General features: G+C 45.4%; 1 protein-coding gene across 1 annotated transcript in view; it reads right to left on the reverse strand.

Moving 5' to 3' along the window:
• Positions 1-1,382: 1,382 nt before the first annotated feature.
• The window catches only part of LOC311231459 (cAMP-dependent protein kinase catalytic subunit alpha-like), a gene marked incomplete at its 3' end in the record, with an annotated part of 58,420 nt that continues 35,889 nt past the window's right edge, over positions 1,383-23,913 (reverse strand). The window contains exons 7-11 of the mRNA XM_084318059.1: positions 16,262-16,357; positions 13,887-14,009; positions 12,535-12,594; positions 4,581-4,685; positions 1,383-1,508 (exon numbers count right to left, since the gene is read on the reverse strand). Of these exons, the coding sequence (XP_084174185.1) occupies positions 1,383-1,508; positions 4,581-4,685; positions 12,535-12,594; positions 13,887-14,009; positions 16,262-16,357 (510 nt within the window). The remainder of the gene's footprint in view (positions 1,509-4,580; positions 4,686-12,534; positions 12,595-13,886; positions 14,010-16,261; positions 16,358-23,913) is intronic.

Genomic DNA, 23,913 nt, shown 5'->3' on the forward strand with positions numbered 1-23,913 from the left:
TTACTAAGTTACTTAGTAAGTGTGTTGTCACGTGGAGATCAGCCTGTGACCCATTTTGGGTCCTGTCCCATAGTTTAAGAAACCGCAATGTAGGCAAGTGTGCATTTGAAATAATTATGAATGATATGAAAGTAAATATAACTAAACAACAAATAACAGGAAATGTAGGAGTACTCCAATTAGCTTTGCAACCAAGGGTGCCAGTGATATTGACAATCATATCATTTGTTGTTGTTGTTGTTGTTGTTGTTGTTGTTGTTGTTGTTGTTGTTGTTGTTGTTGTTGTTGTTGTTGTTGTTGTTGTTATTATTATTTTTATTATTACAATATATTATTACAACTTTCTTTACAGAATAAAAGTATATGTGTGTTGGGTTATGTCATTCATAGAGCCTTTCTGTTTACCCTTATCAAAAGATGCCAATAATTCCAAAGAGCACTATAAAGATAGAGTTTAAAGGGTTAAAGAGTTAAGGGAACATTTAGAGAAGATCATGAACAGTTAATTAAAGTCAAGTTCAATGTTAATTTCAAGGCTGCTATTGTATTCTCTGAATTGCATTTGTGGAATAATGTTAAAGTAGGCGGGACTAGCGACGGCCAATCCAGGGGGGTCTGGATCCAGACCAAGCTGTAATGCTGGGGGTGGTTGTGTGTGTGTGGGGGGGGGGGGGGGGGTGGCTACAGTGGTAGATACTGTCAAGAATAGGGAAGATCTTATGTGATAAACATAACATGTGTACCGGTAATAACACGTGAAGGCAATTGGCCTGAGACAGCGTTCAAGAACCAGGGCTTCCCAACACTCACACATCTCCAGCAAATCTTTTTTTCTCTCCACAAAGGGATACATGAAGACAGGGTAATAAATAAACAGACAAACATAGAAAATAAATCTAACAGAAAAAGGCAACATTGCTGGTTGTCAAGTCTCCTTGCTTTGTCAAGCTGCCTTGGATCTCAACCTTTCCTTGCTTTCCCTTTACATCCCTCCATCCTCCCCCTATCTTTACTTTCTATTTACATCCCTCCACCCCCTCTTTACATCCCTCCATCCTCCCCCTATCTCTACTTTCTATTTACATCCCTCCATCCTCCCCCTATCTTTACTTTCTATTTACATCCCTTCACTCCCCCTCTTTACATCACCCCCCTCTTTACATCCCTTCACCCCCCCCTTTATTTTCTCTTTACATCCCTCCACCCCCCCCCCCCTTTGATTTCCCTTTACATCCCTCCATGGCTGGTGCTTGTGATTGAACAGGAGACGGTCCTCTGTTTTATAATCTCAAACATCCTCCCCTCCCGTCTCCCTACCGACCAGCCTCCCTACTGCTCTCTCTCTCTCTTCCCCTCCCTCCTCTTCCTCTCTTCCTTACGCTTCAGAACTCAAAGAATTCCGTGGCACATTTCTCTGAGATGGAGACGCGGATCTCCTCCTCCTCATAGTCGTCGAAGTTGCTGGTGTCGCCGGGTCCTTTGAACTTGGGGACAAAGGGAGCCTCCACCTGCACACAGAGACCCAGAGGACAGGTCGGTCACGAGGCATCATGTGCACGCCACGGTATGACCCCAGGTGTATATATACACCTGGGCCCTCATTTATCAACAATTCTTAGAAAGTGTTCTATTTTCGTTACTAAGCACCGAATTTAGAATGTGTGTACGTACAGAAAAATCGGGATTTATCACATGTGCGTAGACGTGTCCCACGCACACCGGCAAGTACTCTGTGTTGATAAATATCACTTGATCTACGCTCCACGCTTGTGCACGGTTTTACGTATTTGCATATAGAACCGCCCGTAATTAACCATATATGGTAATGAAACACCCCCATGAAATGTGGAAAAGTGGACTAAGCCGAGCGAACGCCTGGGAGAAATACACGACAGGCTGACAGACATGTACACGGTGATGTCGGAAACAGTCGGATATGATATCTATTAACTTCCTAAAGACCATTGCTGCCTGGGCAGCGCAAACACTAATAAAGACCGTTAACCACTGTTTGCCATTGGTGTCATTAATAACCATGCTGGAATATGACTGCTTTTTCTTCGTTTCGTTCGATTAATACCCAGGGATCCGTCAATTTCATTCCAAATCGCGACGTATTTTCCATAAATTTTCGACCTGCATATGATTTGTAGAGGCATACAATCTATTTTGATGTCGGTATTAGGTAGCCTATATAAACAATAATACGAGAGCATATACAAGAACCTTTCTATTCACATAACTGCATTTGTGATGGAGCTTTGACAGCTACATGGGTGGTACAGTAACAGTCTATTGCTCGATCCATCTCCAATATCACGATGGACCGTGCCGGTGGCAAAGACCCGAGGGTGGAGACTGACTTGAATGTGCATGGGGATGGCATTTGTGCGTTTTGTTCCACGCTCCAATTTCGGTCTTAAATTGCTGTACAAATGAAGGAGGTGTGTCGGGTATAGCGGACTCTAGTTCATATTTTTTATGTTCTCTCTGCAATTAGACTGCCCCTCATTCATTCATTCATTCCTATCTGCCATCTCTGAAAACAGTTCCCCGCGAGTGCAGTCAGTGCACCCCATTTATTCCGATAACCCTATATATAAACCATGCTGCATTCATTCGTTATATAAGCCGCAGGGTCGAAAAATGGGGAAAAAAGCCGCGGCTTATAGTCCGAAAAGTACGGTATAATGAATTACGGGTCATACTACAGAACACGCCAGTGTTGAAACTAATGCACGGAAGCTTATTTCCACGTTGCAATAATAATATTCTACCGCTGGGCGCCAGGTACGCATGGTCCGAGCTGTGCGTAAATATACGCACAAAGTCAAGCACACGTTCAAATTGATAAGTCGCACACTTTGCTTAGAAATTATCATACGCACGGGTTACGCACATATCTGTGCGTACGCACCATTGATAAATGAGGGCCCAGGCATGTTGAATACTCAGGGTTCCCACATTCCAGGACATTTCCAGGAATATTTCTCGACAATCCAGGACGGCACTCGCAGAGTATCGACACGTTACACCGCCGTTTTATTCCTGCTTTGTTAACGACGCAGGGTTCACAATGAAGTGTCCCGTGTTCGTTACAGGCCACCGCTATACCGACATCACACAGTGTACGTTTTGTGGTCATTCCGGTTAATAGTAAGTAAAGGAGAATGCTATGTGTCCCACAGTCATTCTGCATGTATGTGGAAGGATTCCTCTACATAGGACCAGAATGAATGGGAATGAATGGGCTGGAATGAATGGGTCAATAGATAAATCTAGGTGGTCAGACATCATAGTATCTACCCTACACGTACACAGTCACCCAGACTACAGTCACCCAGGCTACAGTCACCCATGCTACCGTCACCCAGGTCAGTCACCCAGGCTACAGTCACCCAGGCTACAGTCACCCAGGTCAGTCACCCAGGTCAGTCACCCAGGTCACAGTCACCCAGGCTACAGTCACCCAGGTCACAGTCACCCAGGCTACAGTCACCCAGGCTACAGTCACCCAGGTCACAGTCACCCAGGCTACCATCACCCAGGCTACAGTCACCCAGGTCACAGTCACCCAGGCTACCATCACCCAGGTCACAGTCACCCAGGCTACCATCACCCAGGCTACAGTCACCCAGGTCACAGTCACCCAGGCTACAGTCACCCAGATCAGTCACCCAGGTCACAGTCACCCAGGTCAGTCACCCAGGTCACAGTCACCCAGGCTACAGTCACCCAGGCTACAGTCACCCAGGTCAGTCACCCAGGTCACAGTCACCCAGGTCAGTCACCCAGGCTACAGTCACCCAGGCTACAGTCACCCAGGCTACCGTCACCCAGGTCACAGTCACCCAGACTACAGTCACCCAGACTACAGTCACCCAGACTACAGTCACCCAGGTCAGTCACCCAGGTCAGTCACCCAGGCTACAGTCACCCAGGCTACAGTCACCCAGGTCAGTCACCCAGGTCAGTCACCCAGGTCAGTCACCCAGGCTACAGTCACCCAGGCTACAGTCACCCAGGCTACAGTCACCCAGGTCAGTCACCCAGGCTACAGTCACCCAGGCTACAGTCACCCAGGCTACAGTCACCCAGGTCAGTCACCCAGGTCAGTCACCCAGGTCAGTCACCCAGGCTACAGTCACCCAGGTCAGTCACCCAGGTCACAGTCACCCAGGCTACCATCACCCAGGCTACTGTCGTCCAGATCACAATTGTGCAATGTCGCCGTTGATGCCGCATAGACTGCAAGAAGTATGAAACACATTTAAGTAATTTGTTAATTTGAGTGGTTCACAGACATCTATAGCCACCTTGACACTTAATTTATCACCTACTGGAAAATCTCCCTCAGCCCCTTAGGTCTCCACCTTAAAAAGCTTTATTATTATGACGATGCTTTAACCTCTCACTGCTTTTTGGTCTGTGTTACCATGGATACTATACATTTATAACATGCTTACGGAGCTCTATGATGCCTCACACAATGGGACAGTCTCACGTCTACACACAAACGCACACATGTACAGATAAACACCACGCACACGTACACACATGTACATATAAACACCACACACCTTCCTCTGGAAGATGGCGATCCAGTCGGTGGTTGCGAACCACTTGTGTCCCTTGATGTCCATGACCCCATTTTTGAGGTTGCCATAGCGCTTGGTGAGGTCCACCTGGGGACAATATGTTTGCTTTACTTCTGGATTGCATTAAACATTGCAAAATTGGATTCATTGCATTAAATTCCTATCCCAGCCCCGGGGTGCGGGTCATCAAAGAGAAGCAGGCTATTCTCGGTCCTTGCTCCACAATAGTGGAACGAACTTCCCACCACAGTTAGGACAGCCGAAATCCGACTAAAAACACACATCTTCAATCAATATTTGAAACTTTTTAAAAACTAAAAAAAAATAAAAACAAACCTTCTTTTACCATCATACACTTTGCTACTAAATAATCTTCCCTGCCTATATTACTACCTACTATGCTGATATGTCTTTACTACTATGCACTCAAGACTGTAGCACCCAAGTTTCAACACTGGTTGATGAACATCGCGTTACTCAGCTGGTAGAGTTGTACCCTTCCTGCTGACCTGTTGTACAGAACTTGTAAGTCACTTTGGATAAAAGCGTCAGCTAAATGGAAAATGTAAATGTGAAGGGATATCACCCCCTGACTCAGGCTGGACCTGAGGGGAGAATGTCCACGCAGCAGCAGCAGCAGGGGCATAATGTTGGCGTCAGAAACAGACTTTGAATTGTGTTCTGGGGCAACCTGCGGGTGAATCTCCCAGTGTATTTCTCCGTTAGGCGCGTTCACACCGGGAATAATTGGTTCGGAACGTGAAAAATCTGTGCTCAGCTGGAACCGAATTTTTTTTGGTTTTTCCTTGCGAAAAGAGGGTCGGCATTTCACTCAATCGATCCATTCAACAGGAAGCGATTTGCGACTGATCTCAAAAACGAGATTAGATTCAAATGTATTGTTATGATACAGCACAAATACAATCAGAAAAAATAAATAACGCACATCCTCTGTTCCTTGGTGCTGAGCCAAACTGTAAAAACAGTAATACATAAAACAAAGCGGGGCTCGCAACTCACTTGATGCTCCAAGGTGTTTTAATTGACAAAATAATAGCAGTAGATACAACGTTTCGACCGACCCTTCCGGTCTTTTTCAAGTAATAACAGCACAAGTACAATACACCATCCAACCAGAGTGGATAAAGAAATGCTCCAGAAATAAATATGCATGGATAAAGGCTTAGCGAGCCTCAGCGCACACACAAAAACACACACGCACTGTATACGTTTGAAATGAATCGTTCGAGCAAAGTAGGCTTCTATTATTCGAATGACTTGTTTTAATAATCATAGTAGTAAGTCCTACTGTAGAACATGACATATTAGCATGACATCTGATTTATTAATGCCAATACTGGACGACAAGCGCAATTGGCTCATGACAAGTGTAAACCATGGATTAGTCGGTCACAGTTAACGTTGGACCGTTTAGCTCAACTGATTAGTGCGGCTGCCTGTGGATCCTATGGTCCCAGGTTCAAATCTCTCGGTTACACGCGTTTTTTTTATTTGATTTAACGTTAATTCATTTATCCACTCTGGTTGGATGGTGTATTGTACTTGTGCTGTATAATGACAATACATTTGAATCGAATCTCATTTTGAAATCGCTACCTGTTGAGTGGATCAGCATGGTGCAATGTCAAACCTCCGAAGCTGTTTTATATATACGGCACATTCTGCCACTGTCATGTCCATATCATATGGTTGTGTTTTAGGGTGACCAGATCCCAATAAACCAAATGTGGGACAAATGGTATGTTTGTGAGGGACAATTGACTAACAAAAGTAACTCACCAAAACAACTCACAAGTCCAGGGATTCACACTGCAGTGATGAGAGCAGGAACAGTAATGGCACAATAATAAAGAATATGATTATCTTCCACCTGCACTGATTTGTGCGGGGGGTGGTTACCGGTTACACAAATGGCTACTCGCATCTTTTTTATTGTTATTATTCGTTTTCAATCTAAACCGTTTGGGATTGTTTTCCCCTTTTCAAATTTGGACCAAGCGGTCTTCTCTCGTGCCGAGCAGCGGAGATAACAGCATTCGTCCCGCCAGGCTCGTGAAACGGACCCGGCGCGCGCGACAACGCTGGGACTTATTGTCATAGGATGCAGTGTCACTCGCGGCCAGATACTAGTAACGACGCAACGCATAGAGGTTCTTCACATTGGCTGGGGGGGGGGGGGGGGGGGGGGGGACGTTAGCGCGGATGACAACCAATCATGCGGGACATGGTCTCAATTTGCGTGACGCGTGAAGAGACAGAAATGCTGTACAATCACGCGCAATGCGTGACGTCTGGTCACCCTATTGTGTTTCCCTCAGCCTGAGTACCGCCCCCCGTTGATGACGGAGACAGTGGAACGTTGCTTCTGCTTAAATAGGTGTAAACACGGTTCGCCAGAGAGCACCAAGGTTCAGAGGCTCCAGAACGGAGCTGGAGCTTGAACCGGAGCCCTGCCGGTGTGAAAGGGGCTCAAGTGTCCCGGGGAGGCCAAGGAAATAAGCCTCCCTCTCTCCCTCCCTTGCGGCTGGAGCGCACAGAGCTCCGCGTGGCGTGTGGGTGGGGTAAAGAGTGAAGCGGGTGGCGTTTCAGTATCCATGCTGCTTCCAGTGCGTTTCAGCAGTTAAAGCAGCAGAACGCAACTTCGGAGAAATTGGCAAAAGTGAGTTTACCTGGCAGACGGAAATAGAGCAAGCTCTCTGCCTCACTTCTCAAGCTCTGTCTCACTTCTCAAGCTCTCTGCCTCACTTCTCAAGCTCTCTGCCTCACTTCTCAAGCTCTGTCTCACTTCTCAAGCTCTCTGCCTCACTTCTCCAGCTCTCTGCCTCACTTCTCAAGCTCTGTCTCACTTCTCCAGCTCTCTGCCTCACTTCTCAAGCTCTCTGCCTCACTTCTCAAGCTCTGTCTCACTTCTCAAGCTCTCTGCCTCACTTCTCCAGCTCTCTGCCTCACTTCTCAACCTCTGTGCCTCACTTCTCCAGCTCTCTGCCTCACTTCTCAACCTCTGTGCCTCACTTCTCCAGCTCTCTGCCTCACTTCTCAAGGTCTCTGCCTCACTTCTCCAGCTCTCTGCCTCACTTCTCAAGCTCTCTGCCTCACTTCTCCAGCGCTCTGCCTCACTTCTCAAGCTCTCTCTCACTTCTCCAGCTCTCTGCCTCACTTCTCAAGGTCTCTGCCTCACTTCTCCAGCTCTCTGCCTCACTTCTCAAGGTCTCTGCCTCACTTCTCCAGCTCTCTGCCTCACTTCTCAAGCTCTCTGTCTCACTTCTCAAGCTCTCTGTCTCACTTCTCCAGCTCTCTGCCTCACTTCTCCAGCTCTCTGCCTCGCTTCTCCAGCTCTCTGCCTCACTTCTCAAGCGCTCTGTCTCATTTCTCCAGCTCTCTGCCTCACTTCTCAAGCTCTGTCTCACTTCTCAAGCTCTCTGTCTCACTTCTCAAGCTCTCTGTCTCACTTCTCAAGCTCTGTCTCACTTCTCAAGCTCTCTGCCTCACTTCTCAACCTCTCTGCTTCACTTCTCAAGCTCTCTGCCTCACTTCTCAACCTCTCTGCCTCACTTCTCCAGCTCTCTGCCTCACTTCTCCAGCTCTCTGCTTCACTTCTCAAGCTCTATGCCTCACTTCTCAACCTCTCTGCCTCACTTATCCAGCTCTCTGCCTCACTTCTCAAGCTCTCTGCCTCACTTCTCAAGCTCTCTGCCTCACTTCTCAAGCTCTCTGCCTCACTTCTCAAGCTCTCTGCCTCACTTCTCAAGCTCCCTGCCTCACTTCTCAAGCTCTCTGCCTCACTTCTCCAGCTCTCTGCCTCACTTCTCGAGCTCTCTGTCTCACTTCTCCAGCTCTCTGCCTCACTTCTCAAGCTCTCTGCCTCACTTCTCTAGCTCTGTCTCACTTCTCAAGCTCTCTGCCTCACTTCTCCAGCTCTCTGCCTCACTTCTCAACCTCTGTGCCTCACTTCTCCAGCTCTCTGCCTCACTTCTCAACCTCTGTGCCTCACTTCTCCAGCTCTCTGCCTCACTTCTCAAGGTCTCTGCCTCACTTCTCCAGCTCTCTGCCTCACTTCTCAAGCTCTCTGCCTCACTTCTCCAGCGCTCTGCCTCACTTCTCAAGCTCTCTCTCACTTCTCCAGCTCTCTGCCTCACTTCTCAAGGTCTCTGCCTCACTTCTCCAGCTCTCTGCCTCACTTCTCAAGGTCTCTGCCTCACTTCTCCAGCTCTCTGCCTCACTTCTCAAGCTCTCTGCCTCGCTTCTCCAGCTCTCTGCCTCACTTCTCAAGCGCTCTGTCTCATTTCTCCAGCTCTCTGCCTCACTTCTCAAGCTCTGTCTCACTTCTCAAGCTCTCTGTCTCACTTCTCAAGCTCTCTGTCTCACTTCTCAAGCTCTGTCTCACTTCTCAAGCTCTCTGCCTCACTTCTCAACCTCTCTGCTTCACTTCTCAAGCTCTCTGCCTCACTTCTCAACCTCTCTGCCTCACTTCTCCAGCTCTCTGCCTCACTTCTCCAGCTCTCTGCCTCACTTCTCAAGCTCTCTGTCTCACTTCTCCAGCTCTCTGCCTCACTTCTCCAGCTCTCTGCCTCGCTTCTCCAGCTCTCTGCCTCACTTCTCAAGCGCTCTGTCTCATTTCTCCAGCTCTCTGCCTCACTTCTCAAGCTCTGTCTCACTTCTCAAGCTCTCTGTCTCACTTCTCAAGCTCTCTGTCTCACTTCTCAAGCTCTGTCTCACTTCTCAAGCTCTCTGCCTCACTTCTCAACCTCTCTGCTTCACTTCTCAAGCTCTCTGCCTCACTTCTCAACCTCTCTGCCTCACTTCTCCAGCTCTCTGCCTCACTTCTCCAGCTCTCTGCTTCACTTCTCAAGCTCTATGCCTCACTTCTCAACCTCTCTGCCTCACTTATCCAGCTCTCTGCCTCACTTCTCAAGCTCTCTGCCTCACTTCTCAAGCTCTCTGCCTCACTTCTCAAGCTCTCTGCCTCACTTCTCAAGCTCTCTGCCTCACTTCTCAAGCTCCCTGCCTCACTTCTCAAGCTCTCTGCCTCACTTCTCCAGCTCTCTGCCTCACTTCTCGAGCTCTCTGTCTCACTTCTCAAGCTCTCTGCCTCACTTCTCAAGCTCTCCGTCTCACTTCTCAAGCTCTGTCTCACTTCTCAAGCTCTCTGTCTCACTTCTCCAGCTCTCTGTCTCACTTCTCCAGCTCTCTGTCTCACTTCTCCAGCTCTCCGTCTCACTTCTCCAGCTCTCTGCCTCACCTCTCCAGCTCTCTGCCTCACCTCTCAAGCTCTCTGCCTCACTTCTCCAGCTCTCTGCCTCACTTCTCCAGCTCTCTGCCTCACTTCTCCAGCTCTCTGCCTCACTTCTCCAGCTCTCTGCCTCACTTCTCCAGCTCTCTGCCTCACTTGTCCAGCTCTCTGCCTCACTTCTCGAGCTCTCTGCCTCACTTCTCCAGCTCTCTGCCTCACTTCTCCAGCTCTCTGCCTCACTTCTCAACCTCTCTGCCTCACTTCTCAAGCTCTCTGCCTCACTTCTCCAGCTCTCTGCCTCACCTCTCCAGCTCTCTGCCTCACTTCTCCAGCTCTCTGCCTCACTTCTCCAGCTCTCTGCCTCACTTGTCCAGCTCTCTGCCTCACTTCTCCAGCTCTCTGTCTCACTTCTCCAGCTCTCTGCCTCACTTCTCAAGCTCTCTGCCTCACTTCTCCAGCTCTCTGTCTCACTTCTCCAGCTCTCTGCCTCACCTCTCCAGCTCTCTGCCTCACTTCTCAAGCTCTGCCTCACTTCTCAAGCTCTCTGCCTCACTTCTCAAGCTCTGCCTCACTTCTCAAGCTCTCTGCCTCACTTCTCAAGCTCTGCCTCACTTCTCAAGCTCTCTGCCTCACTTATCAAGCCTGTGCACAAAGGTTTTCCTCAAGTTAACCTTCCTCAAGGTTATGCTCAATTAAAAGAAATTACAATAACAAATATTTCCAAGCCTTTGAAAAAACATTGCGTGTATTTTTTGACAAGGAACGCAATGGTGGTGGGTGGTGTTAGTTCTCCGATGTGATTGGTTGCTGATGCAGGGAGCTTATGTTTTTGGCCAATCAGATGTCTGTGGTCTGTCAGGTGGTGTTCCCTGGGTCACGTTGGAAAACTAACACCGCCACCGCGTTCCTCGTCGAAAAGTGGGAAAAACCACTGCTGGTCAGAGGCCTTTTATTCAGCTTAAGGCGAGACAGTACCCCCTAATAGGCAAAACAAATATTTTAATAGATGTCACTATGAAACTTTCCCAGTTTGTTATGTACATAAAAACTAAGAAAAAATGTATTGCAAGTTTTCTGAATTTTATGTTTATATATGCAAATTAGGCACATTAAATATGAACACATTTGCATGTATCGCCAAGTCTTGCATCACCAACATGGATAATGCCAGATTCAAAAACGTGGTTTCATTTTGTGGATACATTCAAAAAGAAACTTTTCACAGAAGGGATTGTGGCTATGTCCTCTTATCAGCCCATACATCAGGAAATACCATCTACTGTCATAAAAAAAGATATAATATAAATATAAAATGTACTATAAACCCGGCTATGGATAATAATATATCAATAAGCCCTTTTGTAATTAAAAGCAGGTAACCGTCGGTAGTGTGATAGTAAAGGGTTAACCTTCTGTAGTGTGGCAGTGAAAGGGTTAACCTGCTGTTGTGTGGCAGTGAAAGGGTTAACCTTCTGTGTATTGTCGCAGTGAAAGGGTTAACGGTTTGGTAGTGCGGCAGTGAAAGGGTTAAAGCTGCTGGTGCCTCTGGGGGTCTGTGGGAAACCTTCGTGCACTGGCTTGAAAAGTGATGCAGAGCTTTGCTCTATTTCTGCCAGGCAGGTAAACGCACTCATGCTAATTTCTCAGAAGTTTCTTACAGCAGCTTTAAAGCCTGAATCCAGACATTATTTGGTCATGAACTTTAGGTATATTCAGATAGATTCTCCGATGGAAATTAGACTACCTAAGCAACTGTGTCAGAAGTGTCCATGAAACAGACCATAATGTGGAGTGCTGGAACCAAAAGCTATGTCTATCGGAGAAGTCTATCGGAAAAAAGAATGCGATTTCAAACGATTGCATCCCTCCAAGATCTCTGGTTATCGTAGCATCTCCAAACTTTGATATATTGTCCAGGATAAAGATCTCTTAAAATGTATGACTTGAATTCTGAAACCCATTTAAAAAAATATTTATTTTCTGTCATTTTTACATATTTAATGAATTACTAAGACACCAAATTTAAAAGACACATTAACTAAGATTTCGATGATCTGAAAGGAGGATCTCAACCACACACATAATTACATGTGGAACGAGGACGTTGTTTAGTGATCGACAAGGTCCTCATTCAACACGGTCCGGCAATGAGGACCTTGTCAACTCAACCACTAAACTAGATGTTTATTCCACCTGATTGTGCATGTGGTTGAGTCTTCACTGTCCTAGTCATTTCAAACCGTGAATGTTTCAGTCATTTAAAAAACAAATATATTTTTTTCATTGTCTTTCAACCAATCAGATTAAAAGAGCACTTGATCTCTACTTGAAAGACCATAGCAAATGTTTATTTGTTGTTGTTGTTGTTGTTGTTGTTGTTGTTGTTGTTGTTGTTGTTGTTGTTGTTAGCTTTGATCTGAATGGCCAGTATCAAACCCAAGTGACATAGTGGGTAAATATACGCTTTTTGTTTCAAAACCAATCATAACTTAAAACACATTGAATGTATTTTTAAAGCTATAAAATACTTCTCATAACCCACATTTGAGAGAAACAAAAATGTCCTCAATGCAATTAATCAATTAGAGAGATGGGGGGGGGGGGGGGGGGGTCTACATGACAGGATATATGATGGTGGGGTACGTAAACAGAAGTCAGCGGGGCCAGGTGGTGAGATGTTCTCACCTGGAGCAGGTTTCTCAGAAGGTCCTTCAGGTCTGAGCTGAAGTGGGACGGGAAGCGAACCTGTGAGGGAAGAGACACACACGGTGACGATGAGGAGGACGATGAGGAAGACCACGAGGAAGGACCTGACTCAAGTCTATACTGTTCAGTAACACTGATGGTCTAAGAAGTCTATACTGTTCAGTAAAACTAATGATCTAAATCTATACTGTTCAGTAAAACCGATGATCTAAATCTATACTGTTCAGTAAAACTAATTATCTAAATCTATACTGTTCAGTAAAAATAATGATCTAAATCTATACTGTTCAGTAAAACTGATGATCTAAATCTATACTGTTCAGTAAAACTGATGGTCTAATAAGTCTATACTGTTCAGTAAAACTAATAGTATAAGTCTATACTGTTCAGTAAAACCGATGGTCTAATAAGTCTATACTGTTCAGTAAAACAAATAGTATAAGTCTATACTGTTCAGTAAAACAAATAGTATAAGTCTATACTGTTCAGTAAAACAAATAGTATAAGTCTATACTGTTCAGTAAAACAAATACCGTAATTGCCGGACTATAAGCTGCACCTTTTTACCCATATTTTGGCTTATACAACGATGCGGCTAATCTATGGATTTTTACAGCGAACGGCCACCAGGGGAGATCTCGCAGGTGTCTAGTGGCTTATAGTCAGGTGCGGCTTGTATATGTACACATTTATTTTTCGTTCTATATCTAGCTGGTGCGGCTTATATTCAGGTGCGGCTTATAGTCCGGCAATTACGGTAGTATAAGTCTATACTGTTCAGTAAAACCGATGGTCTAATAAGTCTATACTGTTCAGTAAAACTAATGATCTAATAAGTCTATACTGTTCAGTAACACTGATAGTATAAGTCTATACTGTTCAGTAAAACTGATGGTAATAAGTCTATACTGTTCAGTAAAACTAATGATCTAAATCTATACTGTTCAGTAAAACTAATGGTCTAAATCTATACCGTTCAGTAAAACAAATAGTATACTGTTCAGTAAAACGAATTATCTAAATCTATACCGTTCAGTAAAACAAATAGTATACTGTTCAGTAAAACGAATTATCTAAATCTATACTGTTCAGTAAAAACGAATTATCTAAATCTATACTGTTCAGTAAAACTAATGATCTAAATCTATACTGTTCAGTAAAAAAATAGTATAAGTCTATACTGTTCAGTAAAAACCGATGGTAATAAGTCTATACTGTTCAGTAAAACTGATGATCTAATTATAAGTCTATACTGTTCAGTAAAACTGATGGCTGGGCGTTATGGACGGGTATCGGCCGTGGAGGAAGCAGCAGTGCGTCCAGCGCCTCACCTTCCCCGATACGATCTTCTCATAGATCTGAATGGGCTGGTCGGCGAAGAAAGGAGGGTAGCCTGCTGCCATCTCATAGATCAACACGCCCAGTGCCCACCAGTCCACCGCCTTGTTGTACCCCTGGGGGGACGGGGGACGATGAAGGGGAGGAGTAGGGGGAGTGCGGAGAGATTGAGGGAGAAGAAGAGATAGAAGAAAGAGAGAGAGAGTTGAATGATTCATCGCAATGACTCACGGCGCTTTTTTCATCGTCCCAAAAGTCCATTGCATGCAATTCGTTTATTAATTCGACAGGCTTGAATCACAGTGTTGCTACAGCCGCGTGTCCAAAGCCACAAGCGGCAGCACTGTGCGTCGTGAGGTAATTACACCGGTTAGAAGCAGACGGCAAACAGGGACGCCATTCAACCGAAGACGGGATAAAAAAAAAAGGAAGACAAAGCGTTCCAAGGCCGTGCTGACAGATTTGACCATGGGATGGTTCCTGAGGGCTGGGGCTCTCTTACACGACGGGTTGACCATGGGACGGTTCCTGTGGGTTGGGGCTCTCTTACACGACGGGTTGACCATGGGACGGTTCCTGTGGGCTGGGGCTCTCTTACACGACGGGTTGACCATGGGATGGTTCCTGAGGGATGGGGCTCTCTTACACGACGGGGTTGACCACGGGACGGTTCCTGTGGGCTGGGGCTCTCTTACACGACGGGTTGACCATGGGATGGTTCCTGTGGGCTGGGGCTCTCTTACACGACGGGTTGACCATGGGATGGTTCCTGTGGGCTGGGGCTCTCTAACACGACGGGTTGATTATGGGATGGTTCCTGTGGGCTGGGGCTCTCTTACACGACGGGTTGACCATGGGATGGTTCCTGCGGGCTGGGGCTCTCTTACACGACAGGTTTGACCATGGGACGGTTCCTGAGGGCTGGGGCTCTCTTACACGACAGGGTTGACCATGGGATGGTTCCTGCGGGCGGGGGCTCTCTAACACGGACGCCATTGCTTATGCTCTGTGACGGCGGTTTTAGGCTGGATCTACAAGTGAAGCAAAACAGCAATTCGGTGCCACAATCGTCTGGGACGGTACAAACGCGATTTAGGGCTCTATTTTCATGTCGGCGCAAGGCAACGCGAATGTACTAGGAATTCTGTCGGGGCGCAATTCTTTCCACTTGTGCCCGTTTGGCGATTTACAGTTATTGCTCGTAATCCAAAAATGATTTCCAGGCCGGGCACAGTTAGTCTCCGCACCGAGCCTTCCTCAGGGCACAGTTAGTCTCCGCACCGAGCCTTCCTCAGGGCACAGTTAGTCTCCGCACCGAGCCTTCCTCAGGGCACAGTTAGTCTCCGCACCGAGCCTTCTTCAGGGCACAGTTAGTCTCCGCACAGAGCCTTCCTCAGGGCACAGTTAGTCTCCACACCGAGCCTTCCTCAGGGCACAGTTAGTCTCCACACCGAGCCTTCCTCAGGGCACAGTTAGTCTCCGCACCGAGCCTTCCTCAGGGCACAGTTAGTCTCCGCACCGAGCCTTCCTCAGGGGTCTGCTGGGCTGACTGCGAGGAACACCATTGTGCTGGGCTACTGTGCTGACTGCTGATTTCTATAGGCTAATAATAATAATAAAACATTTAATTTGTATTGCACTTTTTGTTTGCTGGGAGTTAATTTTTTTTTTATAAAATAGTTATTAGTAAAACAAATAAAATACAGAATAAAAATAGGATAAAAATAGAACATAGTTAAAAACATAGTATAAACAGAAAATTAAAAACAACAGCACAAGAAAATAAAAATAAAAAGCTAACAGTCAAAGGCCTTTTTAAACGCTAACAGTTTTCAGGCCTGCTTTAAAAGAGTCCAGGCTCTATGGTGCCCTCAGCTGGATGGGGAGGCTGTTCCACAGGCGTGGTGCAGCCGAGCAGAAGGCTCGGTCACCCATGGTGCAGAGCTGAGTACTGGGGACCCGAAGGAGCAGGCTACCTGCAGATCTGAGGGTACGGGTGGAGGATTGTGGAGTGATGACTTCCTGAAGGTAGAGGGGTGCGTGTCCGTTTATGCAGTTATGGGCGAGTATCAGGATTTTGTAGTTGATCCGGGATGAGACGGGGAGCCAGTGTAGTGAGTGGAGGATGGGGGTTATGTGATCGTGTTTACGGACTCTCATCAGGATCCTGGCAGCGCTGTTCTAGATGTATTGCAGTTTTTGGATGCTCTTGCCAGGAATCCCGATGAAGAGTCCGTTACAGTAGTCCAGTCTTGAGGAGACAAAGGCATGGACAAGCTTCTCTGCGTCTGACAGGGTTAGAGTGTGAAAAGAAAAGAAAATGTAATGTAATATATATGTAGGCTGTCATGTGGCCACAGTGGCTCACCTTGCTGAGGATGATCTCTGGGGCCAGATATTCTGGAGTGCCACACAGTGTCCAGGTCCGACCCTTTACACGCTTGGCAAAACCAAAGTCTGTCACCTGAGAGAGAGAGAGAGAGAGAGAGAGAGAGAGAGAGAGAGAGAGAGAGAGAGAGAGAGAGAGAGAGAGAGAGAGAGGAGAGAGAGAGAGAGAGAGAGAGAGAGAGAGAGAGAGAGAGAGAGAGAGAGAGAGAGAGAGAGAGAGAGAGAGCGAGAGAGAGAGAGAGAGAGAGAGAGAGAGTAGTTATAGCACAATCTCACTGTAGTGTACAATGCAGGTTTACAAAACAAGTTTTGGTAAAAAAGCACAGAGCGGTAACTCATACACCAGCCTTGAGACAATACAGCGTTTAGTAGCCTACAGGCATGCAGGGGTCCTACAGGCATGCAGGGGTCCTACAAGCATGCAGGGTCCTACAGGCATGCAGGGTCCTACAAGCATGCAGGGGTCCTACAAGCATGCAGGGGTCCTACAGGCATGCAGGGGTCCTACAAGCATGCAGGGGTCCTACAGACATGCAGGGGTCCTACAGGCATGCAGGGGTCCTACAGACATGCAGGGGTCCTACAGACCGGTCCGCGTCTATGCCTTCTACAACGCTGTTCGGTTTCCGGGTTCCTCTGATTGGCCGCTGACCTATGCTAGCACGCCCCCCTTTACACTCTCGCGCTGTGAAGTGCCAGCGGGGCGATGCAGTGGTTTCTCCCCGGCTTCCGTGCGCCGCGCTGCCGCCGGCTTGACTCGGTCCAGCTCCAGCAGCAGCGGCCGTCTTCCGCCGCCTGCGGTATCCTCCCTCCGAGGCGGCTCATTCTTATTATTATCCCCCATTGTTCAGGTCGACATGGTCGCACAAACACCCGTTGGAGGAGTAGTGGGGGAGAAGAAGAGGAATATTTTTAAATAGCAAGAATTATCAACTGGCAACTCTGTGCTCGTCATACCTGCAGCTGCTGGTACTGTATGGAGAGATAGGCACACAACAACAGACAGACAGCTCAGTGATTGAAACCGGCTGTCTGTCTGTTGTTGTGTGCCTCTCTCTCCATACAGTACCAGCAGCTGCAGCTGCACCCTGATGTAAACAGGGGGACCCTGATGTAAACAAGACAAACGTCTTTCTCAGGTCTGCATCCCCTTAACAATTGTGTGTATTGAGCCGTACTGTATTGTACCCATTCTGCAATCTGTTAAATAAAGTTTTCATTCATTCATTCATTCACGAGCACAGAGTTGCCAGTCTATAATTTCTTGCTATTTAAAAATATTCCTCTTCTTCTCCCCCACTACTCCTCCAACGGGTGTTTGTGCGACCATGTCGACCTGAACAATGGGGGATAATAATAAGAATGAGCCGCCTCGGAGGGAGGATACCGCAGGCGGTGGAAGACGGCCGCTGCTGCTGGAGCTGGACCGAGTCAAACCGGCGGCAGCGCGGCGCACGGAAGCCGGGGAGAAACCACTGCATCGCCCCGCTGGCACTTCACAGCGCGAGAGTGTAAAGGGGGGCGTAATGCGCGAGAGTGTAAAAGGGGGTGTAATAGCATAGGTCAGCGGCCAATCAGAGGAACCCGGAAACCGAACAGCGTTGTAGAAGGCATAGACACGACCGGTCCCGCGTGATTACGAAACCAAGCCGCATTTCTCGGAGACGCTCTCTGATTGGCCGACGCCTGTTTCTACACTGGTTAAGCTTAGGCACTCTTCGAAGTTGGTTACGGTTAGAGTTTGTCTTAGAGCATGGCGATAGAACGCCAGGTAGTTTGCAGGCTGTTTGACGTGGAAATGGGCAAAGACACAGCTCGTCACGGATTGGGCAAACGCGTCAGTGGCCTATCAGAGAGCGTCAGCATACGAGCGAGGAAGAGCAGTCGTAGATAGGACAGACTTGTGTGCGCAGTGTACTTAAGGGTTAGGAGAAATCATGGTGATTGCGTTCACGTCGATTCTACAGACATCCTCGGATTTAAATAATTATTATAATAATAAATAAGACAATATTTGTATCATTAAAATTATGTTTTACATTCATAGTCATGACTCAACGAGGCCTCATGATAAATAAATAAAAGCACTACACAAACACAGCAAATGACTAAATATATGAATAAATAAATAAATAAGAACTAAACTCAACTCGCACGGATATAGCTATAGTGGAATAGAATGGACACATCTACATTCTGCTCTCAGCACATCCCATTCCGTTCATGTAGGCTATATATTTATAAAATCTATAGTACTGTAGTTACTGCTGGAAGACATCGCTGATTGTGTACCGAGGAGCCGGACCAGACGCTCAAACCCTGTGCCACCACATGTCCAGGTACTGTCTACCTCGGGCACGTGCGCATCAAGGCACCCTCCCCAGATGCGTTTCCCTATCTCAACAGAAACCAATACCACTCCAGCATCTCTCTCCTGTGTTTTGCGATTCTTTTTTTAAACTCTGATTTCACATGAGCCCATTTATTTTTCACTTCAGCCGCTGTGCGCTCCTCTCCTGACGCCAGGTTAAACTCACCTGTTATCTCATCCCATGCCGTTATTTCTATTGATTTTATTGATATTTATTGATTGCACAGTCTAGGATGGGGGTTGTATATAGTGTGTGTGACAAATAACTTTGACTTGACTTTGAAAATGCCCTAAGCTCTTTACCAGCTGGAAATGTATTATTCACCACTAGGGGGAAGCAGAGACTATGTCACAGCAGTACGCCAAAGAGCTCTTCCTGTGAATCTGGAGCCATCGTTATCCTCTCCCCATCAATCACAGTTGTAAAAACCTTACAACAAGTGTTAAATTATAAAGCATTACACGAGTGTACTATACCATGGATACATTTTCTAAAGTATTATATCATGGTTAAATAATATATGTATAGTACTATAACTATAATTTAAGTGTGAATGAAGGTGTTGTTCCTTGTTCAAGTTTCTTTAATAGTTGTCATACAGAAGTACAGAATACTTTTATACAAAATGCTTCTTTCTGTTACGCTCCAGAGACTGTGCTAGACAAAAAGATAAGTATGAAATAAAATAAGTATAGCAAGTAAAAAATAGAAGTCACGTACGTAGACACAAGTGTTCAGTATGTACATATGTACAATGTTCAATGCAGAATAGAAGTAACTGAGTTACCATACAATATACTATACAATACTAATATACAATATACTATATAGTGCAAAGCAGAAATGGGATGAGGTACAATTTAGGTACAATTTACAGTAAGGTGTACTGATGTATGGGTTGTAGTGCAAATTCTTTGCCAATAAATATAAAGTGTGTTTAGGTGTTCTAAAGTGTGTAGAGTGGGTGCTGCCGTGAGTTGTTTGTTTAAAGTGAGTGTGTGCGTGTGGATGTGTGTGCTGTGAGTGCATTTGATGGTTGTTGCATAGTGTTATTGTTCGTTGAGCAACCTGATGGCCTGGGGATAGACCTTGGATGTGGAAGGTGGCGAAGGTCACTCCTCCACCAACAAATACCAAAGAATCTTTTAATGGACAAAATAGTAGACCTATCAGTATCCTGCCTGTTTTGAGCAAAATCATGGAGGGTGTTGTATTTAAACAGATTCAGCGCTATCTCTCAGAAAATAGCATCAACACCGAATTCCAACATGGATATAAAGAGGGTTATTCAACATGTACAGCCTTAACACAACTAACAGATGAATGGTTACAGATTGACAGAAGGTTAATGGTGGGCATTGTACTATTGGACTTCAGTGCAGCCTTTGATCTAATAGATCATGAGTTGCTACTAACAAAGGTATCTGCTTATGGATTTAAAACATCAGCTATCAATTGGATGAAAAGTTATTTATTTAATAGACAACAGTGTGTTTTATTTAACGGTACCATGTCAAGTTTTAGATCACTACAATGCGGAATTCCACAGGGGAGCTGTTTAGGACCTCTCCTATACAGCATATTCACAAATTATCTGCCATGTGTCTATGGCTATGTATACTGATGATACTACCATGTATGCATCAGCAGACAAGACTGCGGAGCTTAGCAAAGTCCTCCAAAGTGAGTTGATGCTGGTAACGAATTGGGTTTCTGAAAACAAGCTCAAATTGAATATCTCAAAAACAAAGGGTCTGTTACTAGGCTCCAAGCATGCTTTAAAAATAAACCAGAAGCTAATCATATCTTGACAAGGAGTGATGATTGAGCAGGTTACTGAGGCCAAATTATTGGGTGTCACACTTGACAAAACACTTTCATGGTCCACTCACATTGATAAGCTGGTTGCCAAAATGAGCAGAGGCATTTAAATCATTAGAAGGTGTCCTATTTCTTAACAGAAATGACAATAGTACAAGTAATCCAATCCCTAGTCTTATCCCACCTTGACTACTGTCCAGCAGTCTGGTCTAGTGCCTCAAAACAAGAGCTTAACAAGATCCAACTGACTCAGAACAGAGCTGCCCGCCTGGCCCTTCACTGTTCAATGAGGGACAGTGTGGAAGGGATGCATGCCAGGCTGTCATGGTTGAGGGTGGAAGACATACTGGCTTGTAGCATCATCCTCTTTGGTAGAAATATCTGTACCTTGAGAGTGCCTATATGTTTATGGAGCGTAACAGTAAGAAGCATTTTGTATGAAAGTATTCTGTACTTCTGTATGACAACTATTAAAGAAACTTGAAACTTGAAACTATATACATAGATGATACATACTAAAGATCAACATGTTTATAATACCAGACATGATGCAGCTATGGAAAGATTCACACTTCCACTACACTACCCAAAACGAATTCATTCAAGAAAACTGTAATGTATATAGAGCTATGTCAAACTGGAACAAAATGCCATTACATCTAACACATATTACCAGTAAGACCAGTTTCAAAAATAACATGAGAACAGCGATTTTACAGAAATAAATAATTGTATGACTTTTTTTTAATCCAAATTAGGGTATTTGTGTGGTGGTACAGTAGGTGAGAGTTGGGACCTCTGTCACCTCTCCACTTCTGTGGAGCTTCATTCATGTGTAGACAGACAAATGACTATCTTCACTGTCATTATTATTCTTTGTTTTGGTGTTGTTGCTTGTACAATGTGCATGGAAGTATTGTTTTATTCTGATTGTACAATGGTTTTATGTTTGAATGTGTTATGTTATTTTGAGAGGACCCCAGTAAGAGTAGTTGTTACTGAGGTAACAACTAATGGGGATCCTAAATAAACTAAACAGGGATCAATTCTATAAAGTATTGGTAGTCACAACTGTCCTTTTGTGAAATCCGATACTGCTAAATTGTCTCAGGTGGATGAAGTCGTGTGTGTGTGTGTGCCATTCACATGAACTGTGTGTGTGTGTGCCATCATGCACAGAGATCAAAGCCTTGCACCCAAAGTGACCCTTCACATGCACTGTGTGTGTGTGTGTGTGCCATCATGCACAGAGATCAAAGCCTTGCACCCAAAGTGACCCTTCACATGCACTGTGTGTGCGTGTGTGTGTGTGTGTGTGTGTGTGTGTGTGTGTGTGTGTGTGTGTGTGTGTGTGTGTGTATGTGTGTGTGCCATCATGCACAGAGATCAAAGCCTTGCACCCAAAGTGACCCAAAACAATGGTGGGGAGGGGGGCTACTTTGTTTACACAGGTGCTATCGAAGGTACACCCATATCAATTGTAATAGTCTGTTCGCTGTCATTACTGCAATTGACAAGATAAGAGCACGTACATAACCAGCTGCTGAAGCCCTCGCCCAAATTCTTATGGAAGAAGAGGCTGGAGGAGCCATGCCCTTAGTGTTTTTTGTAGGGATGCTCGATATTGGCTTTTTTACCGATACCGATATTCCGATATTGTCCAACTCCAATTTCCGATACCGATACCGATACCGATATCAACCGATACCGATATATGCAGGGTTTCCCCCCCAAAAAACGGAATAATTTCAGGTAACTAATAATTTCACTGGATGCATTCAAAAGGCTTTCTAAATGTAAGCATTATCTGTGCAAAATATGATCATTAAAAAAGTAAAAATGAACATTTTAAACCAACATGCATACTTTTGACAATAAATAAAATAAGAATTGGTTCTTACTTGCTTGCCTGGGTAAATAAAGGTTAAATAAATGTTAAAAAAAAAAAAAAAAAAAAAAAAATGTTATTGTTTTTTTTTTTTTTTTACCGATACCGATATTTTCCGATATCACATTTTACTGCCGATATCGGCCGATAATATCGGTCGGCCGATAATATCGGACATCCCTAGTTTTTTGTCTTGAAAATAAGCCATGCATCAATCACACAAACTGGTATTTAAGGGGTTAAAATCCTGAAAATGAATGAATATTTTATATCTATGTTGAGGACTGAAGTTAATAATGGTATTCATAAAAAAAAAATGTAAAAGAAATTCATAAGTAAATATATATATATTACATGTAAAGTACATGGGACATAAAACGTCCCAAAGGGTACACAACGTGCAGTGTTTTAGTGGGATGCACGAAGGTTTTAAGGGCTATAGATCACATATAGGTCACATATGCACATTTTGGGCTGTTCATATTTGACTTAGTGCTGACTCTGAGTGGTGCTGAGTGGGGGTTAAATAGAATGGTTCAGTCATGTCATCTATCTCACGATTATATTTTGACATATAGCACAGGTATCTTTCTATTAGTTGAGCATGCCAGACAATGGGGTGGGGGGGGGGGGAAATCGATACGTAGTAGTATCGCGATACTTTGCGTGGCGATACTGTATCGATACAGGGACGCCAAGTATTGATATTTAATTATTCATAAAAAATAAAATCATTTTTTTTCATAAGGAAGTTGCATTGTTCATTTCAATACCTGTAATAGTACAGTAGTCCACGCACGCACGCACGCACCCCACACACACACATCGTATCGTGATTCCCACCATGTCTAACTAGTCCTTAACAGTCCTTAACCCTTTCACTAATAATAATAATAATAATAATAATAATGCAGGACTTTTTTTTTTTAGACTACCACACTACAGAAGGTTAACCTTTGAGAAGCTAGTGAAGGGCTACATCTGTTCCTCCCTCCCCATCAACCTGGACCTCCTGAAATTTGCATATCGCCCCAACAGGTCCACGGAGGACGCCATAGCCCATGTGCTGCACACAGCAGCATCACACCTGGACAAGAGGCAGGGGAACTATGTGAGAATGCTATTCATCAACTACAACTCAGCATTCAATACCATAGTCCCCTCCAAACTCATAGCCAAGCTCAGTGACCTGGGCTTGAACTATGACCTCTGCCAGTGGGTCTTGGACTTCCTGACGGGCAGACTGCACCTCCTCATCCATCACTCTCAACATAGGGGCCCCCCAGGGCTGTGTTCTGAGTCCCCTCCTCTACTCCCTGTACACACACGACTGTATGGCACAGCGGAACAACAACACAATCATCAAATTCGCTGACGACACAGTAGTGGTGGGCCTGATCTCTGCAAACGACAAGAGGGCCTACCTGGAAGAGGTCGAGGTTCTGGCGGGATGGTGTCAGGAGAACAGCCTCTCCTTGAACGTCAGCAAAACAAAAGAGATGATTGTGGACTTTAGGAGGTTGGGGGTCAGGGACTACAGCCCCCTCAGCA

The sequence above is a fragment of the Notolepis coatsorum genome, assembly GCF_963971535.1.
Source record: "Notolepis coatsorum genome assembly, chromosome: 7".
Classification (NCBI taxonomy): domain Eukaryota; kingdom Metazoa; phylum Chordata; class Actinopteri; order Aulopiformes; family Paralepididae; genus Notolepis; species Notolepis coatsorum.